This window comes from Mustela erminea, chromosome 10, assembly GCF_009829155.1.
Source record: "Mustela erminea isolate mMusErm1 chromosome 10, mMusErm1.Pri, whole genome shotgun sequence".
In the NCBI taxonomy this organism is placed as follows: domain Eukaryota; kingdom Metazoa; phylum Chordata; class Mammalia; order Carnivora; family Mustelidae; genus Mustela; species Mustela erminea.
In genome coordinates, this window is record NC_045623.1 from 90,748,183 (window position 1) to 90,766,616 (window position 18,434).

Genomic DNA, 18,434 nt, shown 5'->3' on the forward strand with positions numbered 1-18,434 from the left:
CCTCTTGATGTCTTTCAGGCATTGTCATCCAGGCTTACCTGTGATAAAGGTCAGTGGCTTCTTCAGCCCCTCAAAATCTGTGGGAAGTCATCGGGCCTGGAAGTGTGAGGCAGGGGGTTGCTGTTGGCTGTGTTCTGCTCTGTTCCATTCTCTGGGGTATCAAACCCCTTCTCCCCTCCAGGCCCCAGGAACCTGGATCCTGAGAGGCTATGTACCTCTCAAGAGGGTCTACTTTTCCAGATGAAAAGACCAAAGCTCAGAGGGGTTGAGTCTCTGAAGTCACATAGCCACTGTGAAGCAGGTCTGGGGTTTCTGCCTCCCTCTACATCAGGAGCTGAAAACCTTCTGGGCTGTCACCAGGCCTTCCTCTACAGCAGGAGCTGAAAACCTTCTGGGCTGCATGTTGGTACAGTGTGAGCCCTTGGGCCTGGCAGTGCCCTCCATGGGTAAGGCCATGCCCAGGCAGTTCAGAGCCTGGGTGCCGAAGCTGTGAGTGGGAAGGGGAAGCCTCTTTCTCTTCGCTGGGCCTGGCACTCAGAGCCCTCCCCGCCCTGGGAAGGCTGCCTGGGACACAGCTGTGTGCTTCCTCACCCACCTTCAGCTGCTCTTGACCCTGGGCCAGAATGCCTTCCCTCCTTTTTAACTCCCAGGCCCCCGTCCACCTCAATAAGCTAGCAACCCCATGCTTTCCAAGGGAGAGTCCTCTCTGCACCCCAGCTGTGACTGGTTGCAGGGAGGACCCAAGTCATCCAGGGGCGAGAGGTCAAACTGGACGATGGGGGTGGAAGGCCTTGGAGAAGCCCTGGGGGACGGCATGTTCTGGCTGGCCAGGGTGAGCTAGTCAGGAAAGTTTCCAAAGCGGTGAGGCCGTCAAAGCAGGAAAACACCTGACGCCCTGGACCTGGGCTGGACCCAGCACCCCCACCTCTCTAGGGTCACCCCACTCCCCTGTGAGCCCTGAGTCCCCCACCCCGACACAGCCACTGTAGGAGTTATTTATAGCCTGAGCATGAGGGAGCAAGGACATGCACTTTATTTCGGAAGTGATAATTCTAGTTCCAGGTGGATGAACCCTGGAGAACCCAGCAGCCCTTACCCCACTCCACAGTCCGCCCCACCCCCGACCACGGCCCAGGATGCTCTGGACCACCCCATCTCCCACCCAGCCAACCTAGAAATGGCTTTTTAGTCCAGAGTATGTGAGCCAAAGGAGTGGGACTGTTCTTTCGAATTCCTCCCCCCAGTTTTCGGACCTCGGGCTGCACTCCATCAACACCCCACAGCCCCTTGCCGGGTCACCGGTGCCTTGACCGGAGGGGCGCCCAGAACTCCGGTCCCATTCCCGGAAGAGAGAGCGCGGGGCGGCGCTGACCTCTAGTGGTCATGTTCGGTAATGCAGAGCCCTGGGCTGGGCTGGGCTGGCAGGCCCCCTGGCGTTCCCGTCTGTCTGCCCCACCGGCCCCTGCTCTGCCAGATTCGGGAGGGAAGCCCGAAACTGGCTTCTCGGCGCCTCTTTGTACGAAGATCGCGCCTGGCAACCCAGGCATCTGCGGGTGGCTGCCTTACTGCCGGACTGAGAACCCTGAAAGGGGCGGGGGGACGGAGTTTTGTCTCACTTGGCACACTGTCCGCACTCTCGACTATGGCACAGGGCCAGGCACGCAGTTGAGGTCTTCTCTGTTCGTCAAATACTTGTGAAGCACCTGCCAGGCCAGAAAGAAGAGGACATGGCCCTGCCTTCCCGGGGATTCCAAGCTGGTCCTGGGGCTTGACTGTGTACTTTGCAAAGCAGCATGAACAGTGGGGAACGCTCAGCTGTAAAAGAGCAGAGGAACTGGGTCTGGGATGGGGTTCAGGCAAGTCCGTGGAGGTGGCGGAGATCTGAAAGACAAGTAGAAGTCAGCTCCTGCAGAGAAGCTGGGAAAGGCATTCCAGGCATAAGGTCACAATGGCTGAGGGCACAGTCCCAGAGCGAGGGCCCTGCACTTGTGACCTGCCACAAGCGGCGGGACTGGAGGGTGGGGCGATGCCCCACAGCTCCGGGCATTGGGGTGATTGGCTAATAGGGACCTGACGTGTTGGCTAACTGGCAGCCTTGATTGCTCTTCAGACGTCCCAAGGGAGGGGGCTGAGCCCCTCCCAACCCTCTGCAGGAGCAGCGCCCCCCCAGGAGCAGGACTGGGGGCTCTGCTGGTCCAAGCTAGGGCTTCTCCAGGCTGCGGTACTTCTTGCGCAGCACGGAGACCGGGTCCTTGAACAGTACTGGGTCCAGACGAAGGCGAGAGGAGACCAGAGGCATGTAGCCAAACTCGGCCACCATCTGATTGATGCAGTCCTGGGCCAGCGGCTGTGGGTCTGGGTCCCCAGGCGCCTAAGGGGGAGGAAAAACGCTTTGGAGGTCTTCTCTGTCCTCTAAACCCACCCCCCATGCCCCCGAACCCTGCAGCAAAGAAAGACTGGGGTTAGTGAGAGGGAATCCCTTCCACCGCCGGCACCCTCCCAGTTCCGACCTGTTCCCCTGGATCCTCACCAGGGGAGGGCTGGCCTCCAGATGCTGCTTCCCATAGGGCACCTTGATAGGGGGCAGCTTGGTGACTGCTGCTACCAGGGAGTTCATCAGGATGTCCACACAGCTGGGTGCTTCATCTGCCAGAGTTCTCAGAGCCTTGGGCAGGGAGTGGGTGAAGAGGGTGTGGTAGTATCTGGGCAAGGGGAGAGGAAGGGGCTGCCGTCAAATTTACCCACTACTTCTCCCTGCCAGGCCCCATTCTCCTCCTGACCCCACTCTCCCTTTAACTTCAATCCCCATGCCTCCTTAGAAAATCCTGCTCACCCCCACTCCCCCGCCCCAAGCCCTGGCGGCCTCAGAGAGCTCACACCAGAAATACACATCTCTCTCTCTGCTGTCCTGCACTGTGTGGGTTTGTCTGCAGCACATGGTGTCCTCCCTGCCCCCTCTGTTATAGTTCCATGGGGCCACCATGGAACTGAATTCAGACAGAATGGGGGGGGGGGTGTCAGTTGGTTCCAAGGCCATAAAAAATGGCAGCCCCAAAGACCAGCTTCAGGAAGGCTGTGGATTAACCAGACCGATGCTGCTCAGGGTGAGCCTTGCTCCACGCAGTCGTCTTCTACAACAACCTAGGCCCACCCTGCAGACCTTAGGGATAGTCTTCACTCTGCTGAGACTCCCTCGCAGAGCTTCTGGGTAAACCTACTAGAGGTTCCAGCCAGGTCACACATATTTGGTTTAAGCACATCTACAGAACCCTTCTAAAGGGGCCTTCCAGAATTCAGTCCCTACCCCAAAGATGGGTGCTTCAGTCAACTTCTGGAAGGCCTGGGGCAGTCCCCAGCCCACCACACACACATTTATAAAGCTTCAGGGTAGGGAGCCTGGTTGGCTCAGTAGATTAAAGCCTCTGCTTTGGGCTTAGGTCATGATCCTGGTCCTGGGATTGAGTCCCACGTTGGGCTCTCTGCTCAGCAGGGAGCCTGCTTCCCTTCCTCTCTCTCTGCCTGCCTCTCTGCCTACTTGAGATCTCTGTCAAATAAATAAAATCTTTAAAAAAAAAATGTCTTCAGGGCCATTCTCTTGCCATCACCATCACCATCACCAAATTCATATCCCTACCCTCTGCCTAGCTCTGTTTAAAATGACACTAGCTACCATTCATTGACCACCTGTGTGCCAAGGCATTCATATGGTTTTCTCATCAGATTATCATATCAGCCCTGTGAGGTGACAAAGAAAGTTGAGGCCTCACAAGAGCTGAGGAGATTTGCCCATCATACGACTCGGATGTGGTAGATCTGAGCCCAGAACCCGGGTCTCTAGGCCCTAGCTTGACGCGCTCATTCCCACACTGCCCTGCCCAGGATCAAGGTGGTGGTGGTGGGGGGGGGGCTCTGGCCCTCGGCTCCCAGTGCCAGGCCGGCCATCCGTACCTGTGGTAGAAGGCAGCTGATGTGAGAACCATGGAGAACTCGTTGGCCTTCTCGGCAGTGTGGCCCCAGCCACCCCGGGCCTCATCCCAGAAGTGGCTCCATGTCAGGAAACCCACCATCCGCTCCGGGAAGCTCTGCCATACCACAAAAGCGAAGTCCACCTGGGGAGATACTGAAGTGAGGTATGAGGAGGGACTTCCCGACCAGCGGAGAATATCTAGAGACATGAAGGCCAGGCCAGCCCAGCCGAGGGGACTCGAGAGAGGACGTGCGTGCATGATAGTTCCCAGGACTGCTGCGCTGGGGTGGGGTGGGGGTTCCCAACGGGGAGCTGGAAACTGTTTTTAAAAGTTTGCTGAAAGCTTCTGCTAGATGACTAAGGAGGAGGCCGACAGGCTCTCGGGGGGTGGTTTCAAAAGCAGGAGGCTGCACCCGGGCGCTGGTCCCAGGCTCCTCACTGCTCTGGGAATCTGAGGTGTCTCTGTACCCCCTCCACCCTGGGCTCCTCTCGGGCCGTGACCTCACCTCGCTTGTGGTAAGACTGCTCTGTGCGTCGAGGCTGAGGAGGGCATCCGTACTGAGGGCTCGGTGCGGGAAGAAGCGGTCGCTGGCCTGTGGTGGGAGGGAGGTGAGGCCGACTCAGCCGTGGCAACCGTCCCCGGGCTCCCACCGTGACAGTCTACACAGCCACGAAGCAGGAGCCCTGGCACGCAGGTGTAGAAGGCAGGACTTGACACAGCCGGGCCGCCTGGACCTGGGACCCGGAGCAGATGGGGCAGAAGGTATCCAGGGGCCCCTCCAGTTTCCACCCTTTGGGATTCCTCTTATCACATCACATGCTCGCCTCAACCCTGGGAGGGACTGTCAGACATCCTCTCTTTGAAAGAAACAGGTCCAGAGAGATGAAGGGACTTGCCCAGAGCCACACAGCATGCAGGGGCCTCCCAGCATCCCGGGTTCTCAGAAGCCACCCTCCTCTGGCTCCGTTTGCTGCCATCTGTTCTCATTTCTTCAAGACCCCACGTTTCTCCTCTGGCTCATCCGTGGCAGCCAACATATCCCCTCTGCCTTCCCTCATCACATAAAACCCCAGCTCTCTGGAGGCACAACCCACAAGGGCCAGGCATGGGAGAGGATCATCTCTATCGGGCCCACAGCTGAGACCTACGTCAGACAGCCCACCGTCCACTCCACGGAATTCTGCTGCACCCACACGGCACAAGCAGTCCGCCTGGGGAGATCCTTAAGGGACAAGTGAGGCGCGACTTCCTGACCAGCTTCGGGCCCGACTGGAAGTCCAGATCTGGCTCGGGCTCAAGCAAAGCACCCATGTGTGCCCTCCCCAGTTCCCAGCATGCGGGGGCTGGAGCCCTCCCTCCCATGCCCCTCCCCCCAACTCCTCACCTTCCTCTGCCCGGCCAGCACTGTCAAGGGCACTGCTGTCTTGGGCCACCTGGAAGGGGGTGGCTTCTCACTGCTCCAGAGAACCAGGATCTAGGAGGAAAAGGGGGTGTTCCTGAAGGCTGGGAAAACAGCTGTATTTCTGAGTTTGGGAGAGTTTACTTGGAGCCAAGGTCCGTCCTTTGCTGCCCTGTTTTTACCTCTGGGCATCAGGAAGGCAGGAATTCTGGTGTGACCCGAAGGTAGCTACCTACAGCATCGGAACTGGGGACAGTCAGTTGTGGTAGCCCCTCACCTGGGTCTTGGCCCCTCGTCCCATCCCCATCTTCTCTCAGAGGCTTTTAATCACTTCTGGTCCTTTATCATTCGCTGCCCAGCGCAAATGTCCCCTCTGTGGAGCTGCTCTGTCTGTCCCTGGCCGAGCTAAGGGCTTGCTTCCCCTGTTAAGTCCCCTCAGGAGGCTATGTGGCTTCTCTGGAAGTGACACCTGACAGCATGTGCTGGAAAGTGCTAACTGAATCTGAATCCGGGGCAGAATCCTTTCCTGCTTTTTCTCGAAGTCCTCAGCATCACCCCCACGGGCCTGGAGCTGAGAAAATGACTGATGGGTGAGTACACGCGTGATCGCCTGTTCACCTCTCCAGTGGCCGCAAGGGGTACCTGCTTTTTACATGATTTCATCAGTTTCCTTTGCGGGGGGTGGGAGGGAGAAGGAAAGGAACAAGAATGTTGGGACTTAAAAAACAGGGCAGTGAAAACCCCTCCTGGGCTTACCCCCAAAACATGTGGTTACGCTTGGGGTCTAGATGTCTTCAAGGGCCCTGCCCTTTCCCTCGCCCCCGCCCTGGATCCCAGGGCCCCCACTGGCAAAGGGGACAGACCTGGGCACAATGCTGGGAGCCTGCCACCGCCTGGATGAGCTTCAGTGGGGGCTGGCCTGGGGCCCCCACCCAAATCAGGGCACTGAACCTGCCGGCAGGCCGAGAGCCTAGGGAAATGAGACACAGGCTGTTAGGGTGGGAGGGGACAGGACCCCCTAAAGGGTGGCCTGAGCTGGGGACTCCAGGAGCCAGGAGAGATGTGGGTGAATTGGGGAAGGGCATGGCAGGGCTCTGTGGTTGAGGCTAAGACAGACTTGGGAAGAGCTGGTGAGGGGACTTCAAGTTGTCCCATCCCTAGGCATACCCCGCTGTAGGTGGTAGAAGGGGAAGTCCGAGGGGCTTGTAGAAAAAGTGGGCAGGGCCAGGAGGGCGCCTGGAGGGCTGTTCCACAGGAGCGAGGGGTGAGCAGGTGCTCCAAAGATCCGGTCCTGAATAATCTGTGAAATGAGAGAGGGCTGTGCGGGTGTGGTCATGGGCAGGGTCTGGGGAAGTTCAGATCTGGCGTAGCCACGCCCCTCCACCCCTCCCCCCCCCCCCCCCCCCCCCCGCTCCCCCTTCAGGCTCCTGGGAGGGCAACAGCTGCATCACTGTCCGAAGGGCTCAGGTGCAGAAGTCCAGAGTAGGGGGCACTCAGTGATGGTGTCCAGAAGTGGCCAGTGATGGTGAACTTGCTGCCTCCTTGTCCTTCCTCACTCAGGGCAGATGTGGCTAACGAGTTGCGAGTGCGACATTCTTTCCGGACCCAGACTCCCCTTTAACACAGCACTGAAGGCAGCCACTGACCATCACCCGGGCTGACACCTTGGCACAGGCTTCGAAATCTATTGGCCAGAGCTATCCCTCTACAGATGGGGGTAAACCGAGGCCAAGACTGGAGAAGGAACTTGTCCAAGAGCTCAGAGTCAAGCCTCAGATTCATCCCAGAAGCCCCTGCAGCGGAGAAGTCCAAACAGCAGGGTAGAAGATGTGTCTGGAGAGAGGGATGTGGAGAGCGAATGGGGATGAGGCAGGAGCCAAGCACCATGGCTCCCATCATGGAAGTCTCCCTCACCTCCAGAGTGGTATGGATGACCTTCTCCACTGAGGAGAAGTAGGCATCCCACAGAAACTGGGTCTGCTGACGCAGGGCAAGGACCCGGGTGGGGGGCATCTTCTGGAGGGCAGCGAGGACCTGAGGTACAGAGGGAGGAAAGGAGAAGGCATGGGGCCTTGTCAGGCTCTGACTGACTCTGAGATGGGACCACCCAGGTTGGAGGTCTGGGAACCAGAAGCCTTCTCCCCACAGTTTTCCAAGCAGCCACCTTTGGCCAAGTCCCAGGTAATAATCAAGGTCACACAGAGTTGAGCCTAAATGCCACTTAATAACTGTGTGACTGTGGACAAACTACTCAACCTCTCTGAGTCTGTGTCCTCATCTGTAAAGTGGGGATAATAACAGTACCTGCCTCATAGGGCGGCTGTGGGAATTAAGCTAGATTATACAGGGGCTCCCGGGTAGCTCAGTCAGTTAAGCAAATGTCTGCCTTCGGCACAGGTCATGATCCTGGGGTCCTGGGATCGAGCCCTGCCTCTGGCTCTCTGCTCATCGAGGAGTCTGCTTCTTCCTCTCCCTCTCCTTTTCCTTCCCCCCACCCTGACTTGTGTGCTTTCTCATTCTCAAATAAATTTTTTTTAAATGTCTTAAAAATAAATAAATAAATAAATAAGACAATATACGTTAAGTGCTTGGCCTATGGTAGCAGCTCAGTGCAGGCAGCTACTGTTACTAACTACCGTACTGTTCTCGCTTCTCAGGAGGTTGAAAGTGTACGCAGTTTTCTCATTGTCGGGCAAAAGTAGTTTCATCAGCTGGGAAAGTCACTGTGCATTTTGCTTTCCCACCCCAACCCCACCCCAACCTCCCTGGAGGCACTCAGATTTTGGATTTTTATGGCTTTCCCTTAAACTGGTTGAGTCATCTCAACTGGGCCCGTGGAGATCATCTGTTCTAACTTATCCCATTGTACAGATTGGGGAAACTGAGGCTGGAAAAGGCTCAGGACTTGCTCTCAAGCCGTCAGGAGTCTCTGCCTCTCTTTGATCCTGTGGGAGCCCCAGAAGCTTGGGGCTTGGAGCAAAATCATGAATATACACATACGGGGAGATAAGAACGAGGGATGAGATCAGCCTGGAGGCTGAGATCCCAGGCTTCTCCCACATCCTGGGTCCATTCCCCACCCTGTGCGCAGGACCCTGAGCTACCTGAAATGGGAGCCTCTCATCAGCCACGATGGCCGCCTTGGTCCAATCGATGACCTCGGAGAAGGGCAGCTCCCACCGAGGGCTGAGAAGCACAGGGATACAGCCGGCCTGGGGGAAAGGTAGGCACTGGGGAGCCCAGTCACATCCTACACACACTCCCCTCCCCCAGTTCCAAATTAGCTGCTGCTTCCATTGGGGGTAAGGGGCCCAGAGGAGAGAAAGGCAGTTTTTTGGGTAGCGGGTTGTTCTACACGGGGTGTGGTGAGTGTGGGTGGGGGCAGCTCACGGTCCCTTCCCTTGGGCCTGGCCGAGAGAGCCTGCCAGCTCAGGAGTGTGGGGGGACAGGGCCAGGGGATGCCCAGGTTGGGGTTGTACCTGCAGGGCTTGGAGGAAGTGCAAGGCGTCAGGTTGGTGGGCAGGGATGAGGCAGAAGGTAGCATTGGGGAGCGTTGCCCCAGGGTGGGTCCTAAGGAGGTACAGGAGGAGTACCGCACAGGTGAGGCCTGAGACACCAGCCCCTCACCCCACCGGCTCCCTCAATGCCCCCGCAACCCCCTCAACACTCCCCAGTTCACAGTGTGCAAATCCACCATCTGTGCTTCACATATTAACAAACACTCAAGCACACGCACAGCCACACATGAACACTGACATGAACACAAGCTTCACACCCGCCCCTCACCCATGGTGGGGTGGGAGGCAGGAGCCCTGGGTTCTAGTTCTGCCTCTGCCCTTGGGGTCTCAGGCATCTCCCCCTTCTCATCTCTGGACCTCAGTTTCCTCATTTGCAAAACAGGAGGGGGCGGGACCAGCTGTTTCCAAGGCCTAGTCTGACTGGGAGAGGCACAGGTTTGCACCTCCCCCTGCCTCCCACCGCTCTGCAGATTCTGGGGCAGCCCTCACCTGCGCGAGGCCTCCGTGCCCTGCCTTCCCCCCATCCAGAGAGCCCAGGCCCATGAAAAGCTCCTCTGTCAGGAGGTGGGCTGGGCCCCCAGCCTGGAACCGCACAGGAAGCTGCTGCCCAGAGGCCCCCTCACCCAGAGGACAGGCCTCCTCTGTTCCTCCCATCTTCTCCCCCCAAGCCCAGGACCACACTCAGGTTGTGTGTGTTTGGGGGGGGGAGGGGCTTGATTTACAGCCTCCCCAAAGCCACCTCCCTGTGACTGCCCACCCAGGGAAGCCGTGCCCATGACCTAGCTACTGGGAGGCTTGAGGAGGGTGTGGAGGGGCAGGACCTCTGAGCTCACAGGCCTGCTCAGAGTGGGACTGACGAATAGGGCCCAGAGGTCCCAGGACCCTCCTCAGCTACATCCTGTCTGGTCTGAGTCTGAACCATTGAACAGATGGGGAGACTGAGTCTCAGAGAGACCCAAGGACTAGCTTGGGGTCTCAGACAGGGTTAAGGCTGGAAGTAGAACCAAATAGGCTGACTCCTGTCCCTGGGTTATTTCTGCCTCCCCACCCCCCCTTCTGTCTCTACTGCTCAGGCATCCACCGGGCTTCTCCTGGAAGAACTCACACGCTAAACAACAGAACATTCTCTAACAGAAGCTGCCACAGCACCAGCCAGCTACAGCCCTCCTCCCTCTCCAACAAAGCCCTAAGGGACTGAGAAGCCCTAAGTTCAAGGCTTCCGAGAATCCAAAGAGCTTTCTGAATAAACTGTACTCCCCAGTCCTCACTAACCTCCGCTGTTTCCTCCTCGGTGTCTCCGTACGTCCTCGCTCAGCCTCGAGCATCCCTCTCTGCCTTACAACCCAAGGGATTCTTCGTACTCGATCTTTTTTTTTCATAATTTTGTTTGTTTTAAGATTTTATTTATTTATTTGAGAGAGAGAATAGGAGAGAGAGCAGAAGCAGGGGGAGCAGCAGAGGGAGAGGCAGAAGCAGACTCCCCACGGAGGAAGGAGCCCGATGCGGGACCTGGGGTCATGCCCTGAGCCGAAGGCAGACACTTAACTGACTGAGCCACCCGGGTGCCCCTCCTCCTACTCGATCTAAAGGTCTAAACTCAAACCTCACCTTCTCTGGGAAGCCCTCCTTGATCTTTCCAAAGATGGCTCCCTTCTCTCTGTTCTCACAGCCTGTGTGCCCGCAGTAGTAATGAGCCAGCCGACCTTGACTGAGCCCTGTGCGAAGTACTTTGGGGCAGTAACTCACTTCATTCTCACAGCACTCCCTGAAAGACGGGAGGTCTGCGCTGCTAGTCCCCTGCTTTACAGATGAAGGAATGGAGGCCTGGAGGGGCTTCACAGCTCCGAAGTCAAGGAGTCAGTGAGCAAGGCAGCTTGTACAGCGTCTCTCCGCTTAATGATGTGGGTCCTAACCGGGAACTTGCCTGCCTTTCCTACAAGATGGAGCAGCCTGAGGGCCGTGGCCCACATCTGCACAGCCTGGCAGAGCACCTGGCCGAGACTGGGCACGTAACGGCTGCTCAGTGAACGGATGTGTGATAAATTGACAGACCCAGGAGCCGGGGGCCAGGTGTCCAAGATGTCAGTTTCTGCACAAATTCTAATAATGGATTTCGCTGACAGTAGCCGGGGGGTGGCCTAGGGAGATGGTGAGATCCCCGTCGGTAGAGCTAATTAAGCAGAGCTAGATGAGCACCTGCCGCTGTGTGGTGTGTCTGTGTGCGTGTTATGGAGGGGACATCATGGAAACTGCCAATGAGATCTTAGGGTTCTGTGACCCTATAAGGCGCTTGCTACAGACTCAGGGCCTCAGTGCCCAAGGATGGAGTCAGTGTGGCTCCCTTGGGCCCTCTTGCGGGCTGGCTATAGGCAGGGCCACACTGTGACTTCCGTGTGCCATAGGCTCTTTGGCCTTTGGGGTCTCTCTGCCATAGATATTATATATAAATTACATTTGATAATTTCATTGGTATAAAAACAAAAACACTGGGGTGCCTGGCTGGCTCATTTGGTGGGGTGTGCAAACTTGGTCAAGATTACTTAAAAATAAATGAAAACATTAATATTATATATTAGGGGCATCTGGGTGGCTTAGTCAGTTAAGCATCTGCCTTCAGCTCAGGTCAGGATCTCAGGGTCCTGGGATTGAGTCCTGCACAGGGCAGGGTGCACGGCAGTCCCAGCTCAGCAGGGAGTCTCTTTCTCCTTCTCCCTCTGCCCCACCCCTACCCCTGGCTAGTGCTCTCTCACTGTCAAATAAAATCTTTAAAAACATATATATCAAGGGGCACCTGGGTGGCTCAGCGGGTTAAAGCCTCTACCTTCGACTCAGGTCATGATCCCAGGGTCTTGGGATTGAGCCCTGCATTGAGCCCTGCATTGGGCTCTCTGCTCAGCAGGGAGCCTGCTTCCTCCTCTCTCTGCCTGCCTCTCTGCCTACTTGTGATCTCTGTCTGTCAAAAAAATAAATAAATCTTTAAAAAAACAAAAACAAAAAACATATATATCAAAACATTTTCTTCCACTTAAATGTATGGTTTTTTTCTTCTGATTTTTAAAGAAATGAAAATCATTTCATCAAAATAAAAATTTTCTTGGGTCCCTGAAAGTACCACAGGACCTAGGCACTGTGCCTCCTAGATCCAAAGGAGACCTTAAAACATGCATTGAATTTATGTTTAAAAAAAAAAAAAGACCCTAAGTGGGAGAGAGCACACACATGCGTTGTTCGTGCACACAGAGTACCTCAGAAAAGAAACTAGAAACGGTGTTTGGCTCCAGGAAGGAAAACTGGGTGGCCAGAGTCAGGGGTGGGAGGGAGATTTACTGTATACCCCTTTTGTGCCTTTGGAATTTTGTAGCCTGTGAATGAATTCCCTATTCATAAAAATAAATAAATAACAATTTAAAAGGGTGGAGGCTTATTCCAAAGCAATAGGAGACTGTTCACCAAAGGTGGAAAAATACGGGTTTTGGGGCCAGAAGTGTAGGGCTGAAGCCCGGCTCCGTAGCCGCCCCATCACAAACTCGAGGGAGGCCATGATGAGTCAAGGAGTTCATCACCCAAGGGCCTTGGCTGGCTCCCTCCACCACTCTGAACCTCAGTTTCCTGTTCCCTGAAATGGGAATGAAAATGCTTCCCTTGCAGGGTACTTGAGGGTGTGTGACTTGTGCATAGGGGCTGGCACAGCACTGGGCTCCACGTGTTCACTTCCTCCCCTCCCCCTCGGCCTCCCTGCCTGCCCAGTGAATGTGGGACAGTGGCCGTGGGACAGTGGCAGGGACTGTGAATTGCCTCTTTCTCAGGCCAGTGCTTGTTTATTCAGGCCACCTTCGGGGGGCTGCCCTGTGGCTGGTGGCCTCCCTCTCTCCTTACTGTCTGGCTGCTTCAGGCAGCTGCCTGACACCTCAGGGAAACTGAGGCTTAAAGTTACTCCAGAGATTACAAGGCCTGTTCTCTGCAGGGGGTGGGGGTGGGAGCTGAGGTCAAAGACAGAACTTGGGAAATTGCAGAGGACGGTCAGAGGCTGCCAGGCATCACCCCTTGGAAATAAACTAACCCACCATGCTACTCAGAGGGCAGCCCCCACGGATGAGAAAGCCTTGACCAGTTCTGGCCAATTTGGGTTCCATCAGAACACATTCAGCGAGTCCGCAGTTCGCTTCCTGTGTGAAGCTCCCTAATTTACAGTTCCTCAAAGAAGTTCAGACCGAAATAGCTTTCAGATTCACCAGTGCAGTAATTAAAGTCAGCCGAAAGAAGAACTTCTAGCGGCGCCTGGGTGGCTCAGTGGGTTAAAGCCTCTGCCTTCGGCTTAGATCATGGTCCCAGGATCCTGGGATCGAGCCCCACATGGGGCTCTCTGCTTGGCAGGGAGCCTGCTTCCTCCTCTCTATCCGCCTGCCTCTCTGCTTACTTGTGATCTCTGTCTGTCAAACAAATAAATAAAATCTTAAAAAAAAAAAAAAAAAACTTATATAAGCAAGAACAGCTAAAAGTCTAATTAGGAAGGTCAGGCGGGGCCATGGTGAACAAGAGAAACTTGTTCACTGAAGGTAAGCTCTGTCTGAGCTCTGAGCTTCAGGGACCTGGGGGTGGGGGTGATCCCCGACCTTTCAGATCACTCCGAGGAGAGGATGGGTCCGGGCAGCAGGGCCTGTGGCCTAAAGAGGCCATTGCATTCCTACCTCTGGCTGTGGGGCTCCCTGGAGGCCGTGTGCCTTGAGGAGGTAGAGGAATTGCATTCCCGCAGAGCCCTCTGGCTGAGAGAAGCCCCTGAGAGGCAGAGGCAAAAAGGGAGCTTGGCCACGTGAAGAATTCCCGTGGGGGACAGGGGTGGTGAGCTGAGAACAGCCCATGTTGTTCTAGCAGAGAACAGGGAGATACCTGAGGGAGGGAGCAAGGGAAGGACACCAGAGTGACAGGTTCCAACTCGGGTCTGCCCCACGCATGGAGAAGGAAACTGCTGCTGCTCGGGGCCTGGACAACCTCAAAAGGAATGGAATACAGGCCTGCACAACCACTCTTCGGACACTGCCGGCCTCCCAGGGGCGCAGAGGGGTTTGGATACTTAGGGGTTAACTGCTTTATCACCTGAGGCCTGTCACTCCACCTAGCCCAGGGACAGTAGTTTCTGAACAACTCTCCATGTCCCACAGGCCACCACGCCCCTTACATGTCTCCAGGCAGTCGTGCTGGTGGGAAGTTCTTCTGCTGGTCTGACCTCATTCATATTTGCTGTTTCCTTAAGAGATTAATTCCCCAAATTAGACACAGGAGCAGCTTCCATCTGTGACTAGTCCTTAATCTCCACGGCTCTGAGGCATTTGATGGGTTGATCGTACACCCTTGGTTAAAACTCAGAATTCTAATGCTGAAGGCTTTGGAAACGGGCAACTCTGGATTTCAGCACTGTGCCCTGTCTGTCTGGGTGGCCTCAGACAAATTACTTAACCTCTCTGAGCTTAGTGTCTGGTACACAAACAAATGAAAGCAGTTAGTATTATTTTATTATAATGATTATTTATACTTTAGCACAGACCGAGCCCAACAGACATGTATGTTAAAATATTAGGGAAGGAGGAATTGGAACAAGAGAAAAAGAGTAAGTAGGAGTGAGTCATATTTTTGTGTTTACAGACCCCTAAGGGAGAACCCCCAAACCTACTTTGGATACCCCGTGTGACAAAGGACCTTCTGAGTGAGGTTTCTCTTGGTCTAACCTGATTCTCCCTCCTGGGGCAGCTGGGGCCAGAGTTCGTCAGGCCTAGCTGGTTCTCCAGTCCCATCTCCATCCCGCCCTCTACCCTGGCCTCTGGGCTCACTCCCACTGCAGATCCCTCCCACCCAGCACCCTCCTTACCCACCCCCCACCCCCACCCCGGGGTGGCAGAGGTAAAGGTCCACTTACTGCTCAGGTCCGTGGTCCTGCTCACAGTGCCCATCCCGGGGGCAGGCAGAGGACTCAGTGCCTGCCGTGCGCCACCCGCCCCTCTCCTCTGCCAGGGCTAGCAGGGGCACCCCAGGGTGGGGGCTGTGCTGTCCCAGCTGGCCAGGGGCCCCACCTCGCCATGGGTGGGCTTCGGGGAGAAGCGGGAGGGCCACGTCAAAGCCAGGCCGGAAGGTGTCCACTGTGGGGCTGGCCTTGGCCACCATCGCCTGTCCCAGTTGGAAGGTCTGGGGGCAGAAGTTTGGGTGGAGACCGAGGACCAGATGGTTCCTTCCACCGTTCCACTGCTGGGGCAAGGGGCTGCACTCCCCAGCTGGGGCTTCCAGGCTGAGGAGGAGGAGGAGGCAGGCCTCCTCAGGGCTGACGGAGCTGAAGCGGGAGCTCTCAATGGAAGCCAGGATCCCACGCTGAGTGTCAGAGATCGGTCCAGCCACTGGGTAAGCGAACACTTTGAGACCACCACCCCTGCACTTGGAGACATCAAAGCAAGCTCCCCAGTCGCAGCTGCCACCACGGGGGGCTGGAGGAGGTTGAGGGTCATCTTCTGGGAGCTCCCCAGGCTGGGAGAAACTCTGCAGGAGCTCTATGTCCAGCCAGTGGGGCCAGCCTTGGGGGGCACCCGCCCGGGGTCTGGCAGGCACTGCCAGACGGAGGAGGGGGAAGACTCTCAGAAGGACGAGGAGCCAAGAGGCCGACAGTGCCAGCCAGAGGGACTTTCTTCTCCACGACTGCATGTGGCCACCCGTGGCCAGGGCTGGGGGAAGCAGGAGGAGCAGGGGCTCGAGGGTGAGTCGCTGGAGCTGGGCTCTGCCTTCTAGTTCAGCGCCTTCATTGCACAGATGGGAAGACTGAGGCCCATTGAGAACGGGCGGCCTGTATAAGGTCAAACCGCAAGTCACCAGCCAGGTGCCGGGAAGCCAGGTAGGACCCGACTTTGTGGCCTTGCCTTCTTGCAGTCAGGAATCTGCTTCCTTGGCCTTTGGACAACCAAGCTGGGCTTTGCCCCTGCAGCAGGGCCCCCTGCCCCTGGGCACTGCTCAGGCTGATGCAATCCCCTGACCACACTGCAAGGCCACGTCCTTCTGCCCTCCTGGCTGCACCCCCTGACCTTGGCCTCAGCAGAGAGGCGGGCAGTCTGCCAGGCCATGGGGAACCCGTCAGGGCTCTCGCAGGAGGTGGCTTGGCCAGGGTGCAGGGCTGGACAGAAAGGGGGCTGACCTCTCCAATTCTCCCCTTGCCTGAGCGGCTCCGGAGTAGCCCACTGGCTGGCACTCCTGGGCTGTGGGCCCTGCGGCTGGAGCTAAAATTAGACCCCACACCCCATGTGGGCTATCAGGGTCGGCTGAGGTCAAGGCCTGGGTGCAGCCGGTGCCCCCTGCCTGGGGGGCTGGGAGTTCTCTGGGTCCTAGTCCTCTCCCACTCCGCGGCTGTCCCCTACGCAGGCAGCTCGGTCCCCTCCTCCCCCACCCCTAGCAGCTGGTCCTGCACCCTCTGACTTGGAGCTATCACCGGGCACACACCGAGGGCCCTGCCCCACGCCCAGTCCCACCGCCCCCTGCCCAACAGGCGTCTTCTCCCGTTCCCTCTCCGGGCAGCATCTGGCCGGACTGGATCTCTTTCCCAGCCTGGCTCCTCCCCTGCCAGCCCTGATTCGTTCCTGCCTGGGAGGCGGGGTCTCCACTTAACCCTTTCCAAACCAGTTTCCTCCGATGTCAGTAATTCTCACCGGCGGGACCCAAATCTCTCAGATACCTCAAGCTATCCCAGCCCGTCTCTGAATTCACACGTCAAGGCTCCAAAGCAAAGGTTTAGCCGTGTCATGCTTCACAGGGAGAGAAGCAAAGCTCAGAGAGAGGTGGTATCTTCCTAAAATGACAAAGATGCGGCAGGGCGGGGACTTAAACCTTGAACTCCAGGCCCTTCTTCTTAGAGCTCCCCACCGGTCACTGCAGCTGGTGGTGCGAGTGTGCGGAGTCTGTCAGTCAGAGGACGAGAAAGCCCACAGAGGAGAAAAGTGAAGTGTCGAGTGGGGAGAGGGGTAGGTGGGAGCGGGATGGGGTGGGTGGTATTGGGTAAGACGCTCCCACTTATTCCCAGGATTAGCCCCTCCTCCTTCAGCACCGCCCCCCAATCTCATCTGGCGGCAGGCTTTTCAGGCCCACTCCTGTCACCCCCACTCCTGTCACCGGCTGGTCAGGTGTCTGATGAGGTCTGCCCTCATCAGGAGCCCTAGAGGGAAGGTCTTGAGGCTCCCACTCCAGTCCATATGGAGAGTTCTGCCCGACGAAGAACTTGGCTATCCATTAGTCCACGGCTGTTGAGGGCTTCCCCTGCTTAGTACCTTGGTCTGTGCTCTGAAAGGGGGGGGGGGGGTTAGGAATGGGAGATGTCACCTACTGAAGTATCGCTGAGGCACAGACCCCTGGCCGCCAGGAGTGCCAGTCTGATGAGGGAGGCCACACTGGACCAGGCTGACGAGAGCAAACTCTGTCTCTTCCTCTCAGCTGGATGATGTGGGACCTCTGTCCCCTCATCTCTACATGGAGGTGAAGATCTTTACCGTGAGAAGGTTGTCAGGTTAAATCCAGGCCTATCCCATGGGGTCCCCCAACAAGTGGCAACCTCTTTTCCTTGCTTGCCTTGCCCTGATCTCAGAGGGCCACTGATCTGACCAGGGAGAATGTTTTGCCCTCTGTGGGAATGTTTTGTCGTCCATGGGCAGCAGGTCTGAGGGAAAAGCACAGTTCATTCACCCAAGTATGTCCTCAAAATGGCCAGCACAGGGGAAACCTGGCCTCTTCGCCTACAGTGTCCATCACTGAGTCATGGACTGACTTTCCCTGTACGAACAAGGCTTTCCCAAGGGGAGAGGGGCCTTTGCACTTGCTGTTTGCTGCTCCTGACATTCATCTTGCTCAGCGAACCTCCCCTCCCCCACCCCACCATCCAACAGGAATCAGCTCCCGCCTACAAGAAGCCTTCCTGACTCTCCTCGGGCTGGGGCTGGGCCCTCCTCTAGGTTCTCATGCCACTTCTTCATCCTTCTATCCCTGTCCTCTTTCATTCATTCATTCATTCATCCAACAAGTACTTACTAAGTACTCAGTGTGGGCTGGGTTTTGTGCCAGGCCCTGGAGATAGACCCTGAAGAACAATGACAGCTACCTTTCCTTTAACACTAACTATGTCCCACATGCAACTCCTAAGTGCAAGTGTATTAGCTCATTGGGTCCTCTCCTGGGGGGACTCTGAGGAAGGTATTGTTATTATCCCCATCTTATAGACAGGAAAACAGAGGTCCAGGCAATTTAGGTAAGTCGCCTAAATTCCCAAATATTAGCAAGGATTTGGACCCGGGCAGTCCATTCCGTCACCCATTGCACCATCCTGTCTCCTGAGTAAGACACGTACACCTCATTCTTTTAATTTAATTTAATTTAATTTAATTAATTTATTTGAGAAAGAGAATGAGAGGAGAGGACCAGAGGCAGAAGCAGACTCCCCGCTGAGCTGGGAGCCCAATGCGGGACTTGATCCTGGGACTCCAGGATCATGACCTGAGGCAAAGACAGTCGCTTAACCAACTGAGCCACCCAGGC

The 18,434-nt window shown here is 56.4% G+C and overlaps 1 protein-coding gene across 3 annotated transcripts; it reads right to left on the bottom strand.

Moving 5' to 3' along the window:
- Positions 1-1,088: 1,088 nt before the first annotated feature.
- EXTL1 (exostosin like glycosyltransferase 1) lies at positions 1,089-16,892 on the bottom strand. Of its 3 annotated transcripts, XM_032302277.1 has the most exons (11): positions 14,797-16,891; positions 8,847-8,937; positions 8,472-8,579; positions 7,282-7,401; positions 6,535-6,667; positions 6,231-6,337; positions 5,353-5,442; positions 4,474-4,560; positions 3,949-4,109; positions 2,531-2,702; positions 1,089-2,371 (listed from the first exon to the last, which is right to left on the bottom strand). In XM_032302277.1, the coding sequence occupies exons 1-11, from the start codon at positions 15,567-15,569 to the stop codon at positions 2,201-2,203; spliced, it is 2,013 nt and encodes a 670-aa protein (XP_032158168.1). In that variant the 5' UTR covers positions 15,570-16,891; the 3' UTR covers positions 1,089-2,200. The 3 variants fall into 3 exon arrangements, with proteins under 3 accessions (XP_032158168.1, XP_032158169.1, XP_032158170.1); XM_032302278.1 differs by lacking the exon at positions 2,531-2,702 and having other exon boundaries at positions 14,797-16,892; XM_032302279.1 differs by lacking the exons at positions 1,089-2,371; positions 2,531-2,702 and adding an exon at positions 3,689-3,813 and having other exon boundaries at positions 14,797-16,892.
- Between the last annotated feature and the right edge of the window lie 1,542 nt (positions 16,893-18,434).